A 12,656-nucleotide genomic window follows, 5' to 3' on the forward strand; every position below is an offset into this window, starting at 1 on the left:
TCATCTTGATCATTGGTCATGTTTGTGGGGATTGGTTAGAATTGGAGTCCAATAGCATCTTGAGCGCTGCACCAATGTTACAACAAATGTATGCATGTAAAGCAGATCAGTATGGAGGTTTGCCCTCTAAAACATTTGGGGTGTATGGGTACCAGGTTCCTTGTTGTTTAATGGCAAAATCTAATTTATAGCTGGCATAAACTAGATGATGCTTCCTCCAGTTGTTGTTGCTTAGAAGTTATGACGATGTTTTCAAAATAAGGTTTGGACACCTGACTATGGTAAATGATTCATTAGTGTAGCTGTGTCAATCCATTCCATCCAAAACAACAGAATCTTGCGGCACCTTCAAAGCTAACACCTAGATTGTGGCATAAATCTACGTGAGCCAGAGCAGATGTTGTCAGATACATGGATATACATACACACACACTGAACTTATAGGTGCAGAAATTTTAAAGGAACAAATTACAAAGTGAGGGCAAGCAGTGCAAAAGAAAGCAGTGGCTCGCTGTGTCACGCCATTGTGTAAGCACAAACACAAGCCAAAGTTCAGTCGATTGAACACCAGAATGAAAGAGAGTGGGAGCGACCTTCTAGTGTCGCTAAAAGTCTTGCGTGTCTTCAGACAGACAACGTGTTATCCCAACCATCCTAATACAAGATTTGCACAAAGAATGCTTTCATTTCAACCATTTGCAACTTTGCTGTGTGTAATTGCAATTGATTTCTATGTTTTTTTGCTGCTGTAATTTTATCTCTTGTGAAGCACCTCAAAAACTCTACAGAAAAGGGACGAGCAGGTGCTTGAGATCAGTCAATAAACACAAATTATATTCATAGTTGATTTGTGGAGGGGAAAATCTGGTTTTCTTTTTAGCTGTGCAGAGCAGAGAGGAAAAGGCGTAAAACAGGGATGGCCCTCAGAAGTTTCTACCTGGCCCTCAGAACTCTTCCTAGCCCATCTCACTTCCCTGGCAATACCTTTCTCCAGACCACATTCCTCTCCAGCCCTGTTTTGTAACCTCTGAGTTGTTGCCTGGATAAAACATATACTTGAACTCTGGTTATTATTCTTCCTTGTTTGGTTGGAGGACAGAGTGAGGTATGTACATTAACATTGGCTCATAGCCCTGATTACTATTGGCAGGTGGCCCCTGGGAGGTTGCCAAGAAGCAAATGTGGCCCTCAGGCTGAAAAAGTTAGATGACACTGACCTAAATTAATATCCTCCAAGTGGAAGGCTGTATAGATTCAGCACACAGTGGCTTTCTAGAAATCAGCACACTCCATTGAAGGTTGACTAAGGGCTCTCTCAGTGCTTTAATATTTCACACATAATGCATCATGCCCCCAGTTCCGAAATTACGAGGATTGGTGATGACACATTGAAGCCATTGGAACTAACTGAGATCAGCAGGGGGGGGGAATGGTGACATTCAAAGACAGGCTTCACAAGAGCACTTTAAGCGCTGCCAGGGAAAAGGCCCAAATGTGCTTAATGCCTGGCTTGTCTGGAGAGGATTGTGTTAAATAATAATGGGAGGAGGGTTTGATGGTTAAAAGGGTTTCTCATCCTGCAGCTGGGCATGTAGCGCTCTTGCGAATTGCTGCACCGCTTGCTGTGCCACTTGAAGAAACACTTTCATTGCAGATGACTGGCATAAAACATGAAGGAAAGCTGGGGGCAGAAATTACTTTATTATTTTTATTTTTTATATTTGTATACCTACTTCCCACATTGTGGCTTCTTCGGGGAGATCAAGCTCTTTAAAATATTAGCAGCACAATAACCTGACACTGGCTAAAAGACTAATATGTTGTTTTCACACCCTCTGGAAACCCCCAATCATGTATGCCAAATATGTACGGTAGTTTTCATTCTAGACACACAAAAACAGACTCAGGGTCTAGGTTAAGATGTTCCTGTTTGCCCAGGGGTTGTATTTGCATTTAGTCTGCATTTTTGTTTTACAGTGCTTTATTAAAAATTTTTTTTATTGTTTTATGTCTCCTCCCCCCGCAATTGACAACACGTATCACATTGGTGTCATAAATTATCCTATTGACATTACAGCATTATTGTGCAGCAATGAATGTGATTGTTTTATTGCTTGTTTTAATTACAGATGTTTATATTGTAATGCTTCTCTGATTGCTTTATATATCTGCAATCCACTTAGAATCCTATTTAGCACTAAGCAGCACATAAATTGATAAAGGGTAACGATGATGGCGATAACTAAGGTAAAGGATTTCAGACGCCTTTCTCAGAAAGACCCAACTCCAAGAAATGGACGGTTTGCAAAGTTTAAAAGAAGGCAATGAAAACAATGCGGTTTAGATTCTTTTCAATAAATAATAATGGATCGTTGCGGTCTTTTAAAGGAAAAATAAAAAAAACCCACCAACAAACTAGCTTGCACTTCAGGACACTTTTAAGAAACACAGCCCGGCCAGAGAGGTGCGACAAAGGAGCCAGTGCAGAACAATGCGATGCCCTGCCAGGTTGCCACCCCCACAGATGCCTCGGCAGCATCCTTCCTCGCGGTGGCGAGACGAGTTTCCACCTGGCTTGCTCCGGAACGGGCGGGGAGAGGTGGGGAGCCTGTGCCAGTCGCGGACGCAGCCAGCCAGCCAGCTTCGCCCCTCCTCTCCACCCTGGGCTCCCCTCCAGCAGCAACCTATTTTGCCTCCCCCCTCTTCCAGCGTGAAACTAAGGAGGGGGGGGAGGGAGTGGGCGGGAGCGACAGACCCTCAGCTAACGGAGCGCGCGCGCGTGCCCGCGCGGGGAGGGAGGGGAAAAGGGAGGGAAGCGGTCCGGGGGAGGCCGAGGGGCGGGGGCGGAGGCGGAGGCGGTCCGAGCGCGAGGAGGGCGGGGCGGCACGCAAGCGCGATGGGAGCCTCGCCGAGCCCCACGCGGGCGCTCTCAGAGCCTCGGCAGCGGCGCTTCCAGTTGAGCCGCGAAGGGGCCTCAGGGCGGCGAGGCGCGCGGAGGAGCCGGCGAAGAAGAGCGGAGCCGGGCGGGCGGGCGGGCAGCGCTCTCGCTCGCTCTCTCTTTCGCGCAGGGGCGGAGCGGCCAGCTTTGCTCTCCGGCGGTTGCTCAGCCCCGGCCAGTCATGGGGTAAAAAGGGGGAGCGAGCGAGCGGCGCGGAACAATAAAAGCGGCGAGGCGGCGGCGGCAGCGCTGACTGCCTGGGCGAGCGAGAGAAAGCGGGGGATGCCAGGCGCTCGCTGAGCGGACCGAGCGGCGCACTCGGCGGCGGCGGCGAAAGTGGAGCGAGGCGGCGGAGCAGCGGGCGCCCGGGAAAGCGCGCGCGGCGGATGCTTTGCGCGGCCGGCGGGAGGCGGCGGCGGCGAAGGGGGAGAAGACGGAGGAGGGCGGCGGCGGCGGCGGAGAGATGATCGCAGAGTTGGTGAGCAGCGCCCTGGGGCTCGCCCTCTATCTCAACACCCTCGGCGCAGATTTCTGCTACGATGACAGGTAGGTGGTGGCGGAGGAGGAAGAAGAAGAAGGAGAGGCGGACTCGGGGCTGCCTGCTCGGGGGGCGCGTCCGGCTCGGTTGCGCTCGCCGGCAGTTCCAAAGGGAGCGCGCTCTCTGCGCCGTGGGGTTTTGTGCGAGGCTGTGCAAACACAACGCACAACTTGGCGTCCTTACTTTCCTTGCCCGGACTGCCGCCTCCTCCTCTAATCCGCGCTCTCACCTGCGGAAGAAGGGTTAATCCGATTATCTCTCCCCGGCTTAACGCTTTACGGATTTCATCGCACCTTTTCTTCCTTTGCGCGTTCTCTCTCTCTCTTTCTCTCGCGCGCCTGCCTTTCCCTTGGGTAATTTCGGCTCAGGAAGGGTGGGAAGAGTGTTCAGGGCTTCCCGGATCGACTTCGCTTTGCGCTTGAATCTACCAATCAGAGGCAGGTGCAACAACAACAACAACAAAAGGCACGCAGAATGGGGGCGCTTGGGTGCCTTTGAGGACATTCTCCGGCTACGGATTTGTTCCCGGTACCTGAGCTGAACTTGCCATCCGTTCCACTCCTGGTTAGCAGCGATGTGCCGGTAGATCCCGATCTACCATCTGCCCACCCTAGTGGAGAGACGCAGTTTGCAGAGCTGGCTGTCAAGTTAGGTCGGGGAACATAGGTCCCCTGTTACAGCTGAGCATTCTTTCTCTCGTTATGCATTTGCCAAGATGACTCTTTCTGGTCACTTTTTGGAAGTTCGGGGGGAAGGGAAATCTTTGTTCTTTGGGGAATAATTCCATACACACATGTGTTATTTTCCAAAAGGAAAACATTCTCCATCTATCCTCACCCTGCCAACCAGTTTGATCATTAAATGGTGTTAAGTTTGGGTTAGAAACAAACCCTTCCCCCCTTTCATCCACAAAGCCATTGCTGTTTGAAGGGGGATGGATTCAGCTTGTTTCTCTTGATGCTCTTGTTTCCAGAGCATTTGACACTTAAACTCCCTTGCGCTTGTAAGTGTATGAAAGGGACAGGGATGCTCTGAATTTTTAAAGGGTGTCCAAGCTGCAGCTTGAATGGAAACTGGGCTTTCTAACTAGGAACCCCTTCCCTTTAAAACCCACAGATGTGCCCAAGTTTCTTTGTAGTTAATGAGTGTTGAAGGGGAAGGTACTCTGCACATGCTGTTGTTGCATAGAAGTTGCCCTGTCATTGAAAATGCTTGTTCTGGAGCTAAAGTGCATTGATCCCTGCCTGAAACTGAGCCTTGGAATAGGAACCTCTGCTTTAACTTTGCTCACAGGGGCAGTGCTTACTTGAAAATCATCAGTTTGGCTGTGTTTGCATGTTAGCTGTGTTTGCATGTTAGTGTTCGTGTGCGCATTTGCCCTCTGAAGATCTGCTGAGCAGCTTTTCTTCCTGAAAGCTCTTCTGTTCTGCTCCCCAGCCTGTATGCTCAACATTCCTTTATGCTAATTAGCAAAGATGAAGCCCCCCAGGACTTGAATTTGGCTCTTTTGAGTTTGGACAGCTAATGAGAAGTGAACCATGTGGTTGAAGAAAACTGCATCGAGTTGTAGAAAATGTCACAGTTGTTCTGGGTGCTTCTCCCTCCCCTTAAAATGGACAAGTGCTTAGGCACTGCTGAGAAGCTGTATTAGCAGTTAGAGAAAATTCCAATTTGCGCCTTTTCCGGTGACTTACTCTGATTACAATTAAAACAGATGCATAATTAAAATATATTAGGGAGAGCAGCACGCCTGGCTGAATTTATGAGCCATCTTGGGGTGTTTGCATGCTCCATTGACGTTAAACCATCCAAAAAGTGAGCATAGATTTACTTTGACAGCTTTTCATCGGTCCCTCTCTGTTTGGAAACTGAATAGGTCCCCTGGGTTAGGGTGAACTGCCTTTCAGCAGAGTGCCTTTGTATTGAGGGGATGCCCCTTGAATTCTCATATATGGGAGTAATCAAGCACCACAGTGTCGGAAAAGTCCAAACTAAGTGGATCTTACACATGGTACATTGACAGTTCTGACTTCATATATTCATTCAGTTACATTGTTGTTCTACTGTGGCTACAAAGGTATTATTATTCAGTCATGTGTTTGTGTTCAGAGATGATGCATAAACGCAGACATAAGAGCTGGAGCAGCATAACTGTTGCCAGAAAACATGCCTCAAACTTTCAGGCAAATAGTAAGGGAAATGATCTATTCCAGCTTTGAAGGATCATTTGCATTGGGACATAAACTGGTTGTACTTAAGTCAGTTAAGTTGCTTAATCCTGAATTTTGGTCTGCTTTGCAGGACACTGCAGCACCTGTCACAGTTTGGGAGTTACTAGTAGGATAAAGACATGATTTGCTCTTTTTCCTTCTACAAAAATTGAATGCAACTTGTGTGTTTCCTTCTTAGCCATTGCAGATTAGCAGTTCAGCAATTTAACCCTAAAGGATTTCCCAGTTTTACAGATCGTGATCTTTTCTATTTCCAAGTTTTTAAGAAAACCATTAACTGTGTTCTAGTGTGTTAGTGGTCTTTTAATGGGTGTATGAAGTTTAATGATTATACACTGCTTTGTGCGGTTTTATAGAAAAGCAGCATAAAAGCTTTTGAAATAAGACCTGATATAACTCTGCTAATGCTGGCAGATACTTACAGGTGTTAATATGCAGTATTACAGTAGTTGGAGGATATCAATATGGCCATAAGTAAACCTACATCGTCGGAGTTGGAAAAATCCTGTGCACCTAGTTGTTGGCTTGCCTAAATATGTGATGATGGTACCTAAGAATGTGGATATTTTTTGCAGCCCTGCCTCCTGCATTATCTTGGGGTTGCATTATCAAGGTTGCTTAAGGACACTGATTGGGAATTTAGTGCTCTTTGCCAGTTTAATTCTCCTAAAATTGTATTGCAGTTGCTGAACATCATGGATGTAGAGGTCAAGCTCTTTGTTGATTTTGACATGATTGCTCTTACAGAATGTTAGTGGAAATTTAATTGCAGGCCATCTCTTTTTCTTTCTTTCTGTTAATCCCAACAGTACCGGTTTAGCATTAATCTTGCGTTGGATAAATGACATTTAAACTGCAGGTTTGTTTAATTTGTCTAAAAGCTGAAGACATAAACACCTCTTGGATTTAGAAATTCATTGGCATGTGTGAACTGAAATTATTGATTATGCTGTAGAGTAGGTCAGTTAATTACAGCATTTTCAATTACATTGGGAAGGAAGGAGAGTTGAAAACTGCAAACTAGCAAATGCTTTTCTAGTTCACCACTGCAAATCTTTTTTAAAAAGTGAAACTCCCAGACCTAAAATATTTTAACTACACTCACAGGGTTGTGTGGACCATCAGGAGCTTTCTTAGAATGTAACTCGATGAAATGTGAACTGAGTAGAAGCTGTGGGATACTGCCTTCCAGGTGGGATATGGATCATACGTCCAAGTTAAATTGAATCAAAATTGTGCATATAAACTTTGAAGCTGATGATCACTTATAAAGCAGTGCCAAATCCTTCAGGTTTTCTGTTCTATCAGATGTGACATTGACTTAGACTGTTTTTCTTCTTGATACAGTGACCAAGATTGCTATATAAAAGGTGTCTGTAATTGCATTCTGTGTTTTAGTAGGTTGGCAAAGATTAAATGGTGTCATAAAACCTTCTTTACAGCAAGATCAATGATAAAAAGTAATGGAAAACAACGTGCATTACTCGCCTGGAATGAAGTTACTTACCGTCTCAAAACAATCCTTTATTCTGAGGCCAAATCTCATTTTAAGGAAAATGAAGTCAATTCATTATTGAGTTTAAAGAGGAGTTTGAAAAGATCTGGCATACACAATGTATGTGGGAAGAATGGATGAAGGCATGGCAAGAGGGGAAAATAAATACTTGCTTGTATCCATATGACTGGTCCAGTTGCTGAAACATGAAACTAAGGACTGCCAATTCAAAGATACGATAGAGAGAAAAGCACCTCTCTCAGTTCCTGAAAAATGCATATGGGGTTTAGTAACCATTGCGTAGCAAGTGCCCCCCTCCCCATGCCGCCTTCTGTAGTTCTAAAATTCCACATATTCTGAGTCATCTGCAAAGATTAAAGGAGTGACCAAAGATAATGGGACATGTTAAATACAGAGAGGGGGGAAATGTGGCAGTATTTTCAAAGGCTTGATATATGGGAGAAAGGGAAAGTGAGGTCTGGCAAGAGGTGAGTTTGTTCCCACTTGGAAGCAAAATAGCAAGGGAAAAATTAGTGTACATTCTCTTAGAATTGTGTGTTCGTCATGGTTGTTAAAGATACCTACTGCATCAGTTGAACTACCATACTTTGAAAACTTTTTAAAATTTGAAATAGTTGGCAGGTCGTTATTTAAGTTGAGATATATGGGTGATTTGTATAAAGAGGAAAAGTGATTGTTGGTGTGTAAGATTTGGTGTCTTAGGATACTGGCAATCATAAATAATTGCAGCAATAATCTAAAAACACCCATGCAGATCCACTGAAGTACTGCATTCCAGTATACACTCAAATGCTCAACAAGCTGCACACTCCAAGGAAAGCATTATATTACCCTTTAACCTTGCATGATAAACTTTTCTTACAAAACTAATGTCTTTGAAACTTAGTTTCTACAATCATGGGCATTGATTTTTCATTCTGCAACTTCACTTACAACATTTCTGAGTGCTTTCACAAGTTCCCAGAGATGGTGTGTCATTTTTTCACTACTTATGTAATGTTTCAAGGGTATCTCATGCATGCACCTCACTTTTAAAGAAATGCTTGTATTTTCTTTTTAACAAGTTAGGAAAAGAAAGAGAGAGAAAAAAGTATGAGGCATTGTTTTTCTATTTTGCTGTCTTTTGAAATGTGTGAAAGCACTTCACTGCAGGCAAATATGTATCAGATGCTATTTTTAAGTTTCTCAAGTGATTTATTGGCTTTATAAATTGGCCAGTTAAGTTAGTATTCAGTTGGGACCAAATTTTAATCTGTAGTGGAGCTTGAAGAAAGAAAAATATTTATTTTAACAGTGTTTGTTTTACTAGGGTATAAATTATTTCATTTTATCCTGTTTCATCAGAAGACACACTGGTGTTTAGGTGAGATGTAGATACATTTACATTTAGTCAACTAAATCATTGGTTAGAAGAGACCAGTTAAACGTCATTTTTGTAGTGCTAATTAAAGCAACTTCAAGATGACTTGCATGAAAAGGTAAATATTGCTGTTATCTCAAAGTTTGGCTACATGCCACACCATAACTTTCTTAAAGGCTTATCAAGTAATTCTGAAGCACATTTTTATTAGCTCTGTTTAATGATACAGTTTGCATAGAACCTCATAATTTTTAAAAAGTGTAAAGAAACGTGTTAATCTATCACCTGAGCTTAGTTTTACAGATTTAAAAAACAATTCTTCCTAAAATTTTAAAATGGTACATTATATGCCATGATTGTCCCAATTAAAATTCTGTAAGCTTAGTACAAGCTTAGTAACAGGTACGCGGGTGGCGCTGTGGTCTAAACCACTGAGCCTAGGGCTTGCCGATCGGAAGGTCGGCAGTTCAAATCCCCACAATGGGGTGAGCTCCCGTTGCTCGGTCCCAGCTCCTGCCAACCTAGCAGTTCGAAAGCATGTCAAAGTGCAAGTAGATAAATAGGTACCGCTCCAATGGGAAGGTAAATGGCGTTTCCGTGTACTTCTCTGGTTTCACCAGAAGCAGCTTAGTCATGCTGGCCATATGACCAGGAAAAACTGTCTGCGGACAAACGTCGGCTCCCTCGGCCAGTAAAGTGAGATGAGCTCCGCAACCCCAGAGTCATTTGCAATTGGACTTAACTGTCAGGGGTCCTTTACCTTTTCCTTTTTAAGCTTCGTACGCTATTGCTCAGTTCGTCTGTTTGTCGTGCCACAAAAGACATTACAGCAGTATCTTGGTACTCAAATGGCTTGGCTCCCGAACAAATCGACTCCCAAATGCTGCAAACCCGGAAGTAAGTGTTCCGGTTTGCGAATGTTTTTCAGAAGCCAAATGTCTGACGCAGCTTTCGCTTGAGTGCAGGAAGCTCCTACAGCCAATCAGAAGCCGTGCCTTGGTTTTCAAATGGTTTTGGGAGTTGAACGGACTCCTGGAATGGATTAAGTTCGAGACCCAAGGTACCACTGTATCTGAAAACTGATCCAATACATGCAGTGGAAGAAAGAGTTTAAAAACCAGAGAAGAATAGATAGCCATCTATCTCTTAATTATTTTGGTTTTTAAAAACTTAACGGGTGGCATTTACTTTTAGGCCTACCCTGAGTAGATGCATTGGAATTAATAGACATGACTAACTTAGAGTCATTAATTCCTGTGGGTCTACTCTGAGTAGAATTCGGTTGACTACAACTCACTCTATCATTTCCGTAGATGTATGTAATGGTGTGTATTCTGTGTCTTCATTACAGGATTTCCCTGGGTTGAATTCAATTTTGCGTTATCATAAACATTCCACCTGTGCAAGCATTGCAGCTTGACAGGTGGAATGAGCCCCCATCTCCTCCCCCCATGTGGTGTTCTGACACCCCCCCTCAAGCTAATTTCAAGGAGCATGAAGTGGGAGGAGGGGGTTAAAACCCCATTGTGCAAGCAGAGGTTCATGTGCAGGCCTTCTCCTTTTGGGGCTTGCTGGTAAATCCTGCCCCATGTTATCACATTTGACCTTGCATCTTAAAGGACAATTGAGTAGTGGGTTCTTTCTAGGAAGTGTGGCACTTTCACCAGCAGATAAATAAAGGTAAAGGGACCCCTGACCATTAGGGCCAGTCATGGCCGACTCTTGGGTTGTGGCACTCATCTCGCTTTAGTGGCCGAGGAAGCCGGCGTACAGCTTCCGGGTCATGTGGCCAGCATGACTAAGCTGCTTCTGGTGAACCAGAGCAGCACACGGAAATGCCGTTTACCTTCCTGTCGGAGCAGTACCTATTTATCTACTTGCACTTTGACGTGCTTTCGAACGGCTAGGTTGGCAGGAGCAGGGACCGAGCAACGGGAGCTCACCCCGTTGTGGGGATTCGAACCGCTGACCTTCTGATCGACAAGTCCTAGGCTCTGTCCTTAACCCACAGTGCCACCTGCGTCCCTAGCAAGTAAGTATTCCTATGCAAAAACTGTTTTGTACTTTGCCTCTGATCAGAGCTCAGACTTCGCCAAATTTTTGAGCATTACCCCAACGGGATGCATGGAGGCATACATCCAATAAAATTGGAGATGAATTGACAATGAGAAGAAAAGTACAAGAAGCAGTGTAAGAGTTTGCCATGAAATGAAGTATTACAAGAAGCTATAGAAGCCAGGTGGGTATATAGAGTGGGACAACTGCCTTAGGCTATATTTGCAGAAGACCTCATGAAAAGGGAGGTGCCAATTCTCTTGTTCCAATTTATGTATTGGAGGATGATAAAGGAACAAAGAAGCATAATGGTTCCACTCATACCCTACAGCTGTAATTGTTGAGTTCTAAGAGCTAATAATCTGAGGTTTGTGCTTGTCTACTTGTATAAACATGCTGGAAAATGCAGTGGTATGATTAAAATCCTATTTAATCCAAGTGGCTGACATGAAAACCGAGTGCTACCCAGGATTCAGTTTGTGCTTTGCTCAGATATCTGCTGATGAGTTGTATGTGAAATGCACATTCAAGTGAAGTTTGTCTTAAGTCAAACTGTAGTTCAGGTGAGCCAAGTGTGCTAGCTGCACCCTTCTCAAAGTGTGAGCTGCTATTGTACCCAGACCATGCTCAGCTGGTCATAATAAGCAATGCTGATTGCAGAGACGGACAAATATGTGCAGCTGGCTTTGCTAACAATATTGTCACGGTAAGCCCCCAAACAGCTCTTTAACTCTTCACAGTTTAAAAAGCAAAGTGTTGCTCAGCAAGAAGGAGAGGGCTCTGAATTGCGGCAATTGTATTCAGTATCGAGGTGCACACGTGCTACAGCTCTATCTTTACCACATACCGGCATGTATTTTAAATAGCTGCGATGTGAGGCATTATTAGAGACCTGTCTCCAGTGGGGCTTAGGTCTTAGTAAATGCGTTAGAATTGCAGACTTGAATATCTTGTAGACTTTATCGCTTGATAAGCTGGTTGAAGCAATGCACCAAAGGATTTGTATTTATACGATTTATGCTCTCGTACTGATAGAGTTGCTAGAGTATTAACCTTTATTTGAGTGCATGAATTTTCCAAGAAGAATGGTTGCTGGAAATAGCCTCTTCACATATGGATTGGAGTTGTGAGCTTCATTACTTCTTCATTTCCTCGTTACCTAGCTTATTTTCTTCTTTTAAATGTTCCAATGTGCTGTCTAAGAGTTACTGGTGGCTGACGTAGCAGGTCTCTCTGAGCAAGGGTTTGTAACTGAAACAAGTGGCTTTGTTATGGTTAGTCACGAACTTCTGTATTTTTAACTATAAAAATACTATTTACTTGAAAAACCATGAAATACACAACTTTGAATTTAAATTTTAACTGGATGTGCATAATTCTTAGTCACTAACCTTCTGGATCCACAAGCTAGTTTGCAACACTCCTTGACTGTTTATGGTGGTCTTGTTGACCATTAAGGTTTAGTAACCTTTGAACTCTTTGTGTCTCCTCTTTCGCATGACTGACCATGTGGATTCTTCGTATCTCTTTTCAAAAGGGCTGAACAGATTGTGTAGGCAGGTTGTCATGTTGACAGAAAGCCATGCAAGGCTCTTGCCTTTCAGCACATTGCTAAAAGTTTGGTTCAACATGGTAACTTTTGTACCCAAGTGATATTTAACAAATAACGTTTCTTTGATGGTGGTCTAAAAAGTGGAAGGGGAATTTAAATAGAATTTTATATACTTTGCTAGATATTGTGCTCACATAGTTTTTAATGTATTCTTCCTTGGAAGATGGTACTTGTAGTGCTTTTTTTGTTGCTGAGGAACTCTGAAAAAAATAGAGAAAATGGATTTTGAAGATGGGATTCCGAGTTAATGCAGTATAACGTATCTGATTCCCTTTTCAAGACAAGCAGTCTTTTCTTACCATAAATGTGTTACTTTACATCAGGTAAGCTATTCATTTTGGCAGAGTGCCATATGACAATATTTTTTGTCTTGTCTAATGTTCATCATAATAATGACATGTTTTCA

General features: G+C 43.6%; 1 protein-coding gene across 1 annotated transcript in view; it reads left to right on the forward strand.

Annotated features, from left to right (window-relative positions):
• Positions 1 to 2,933: 2,933 nt before the first annotated feature.
• TMTC2 (transmembrane O-mannosyltransferase targeting cadherins 2) overlaps positions 2,934 to 12,656 on the forward strand; it is a 198,539-nt gene continuing 188,816 nt past the window's right edge. The window contains exon 1 of the mRNA XM_082240978.1: positions 2,934 to 3,484. Coding sequence (XP_082097104.1) covers positions 3,402 to 3,484 — 83 coding nt within the window. The 5' untranslated portion in view covers positions 2,934 to 3,401. The remainder of the gene's footprint in view (positions 3,485 to 12,656) is intronic.

Source organism: Podarcis vaucheri (genome assembly GCF_965113315.1).
Source record: "Podarcis vaucheri genome assembly, chromosome: 10".
In the NCBI taxonomy this organism is placed as follows: Eukaryota; Metazoa; Chordata; class Lepidosauria; order Squamata; family Lacertidae; genus Podarcis; species Podarcis vaucheri.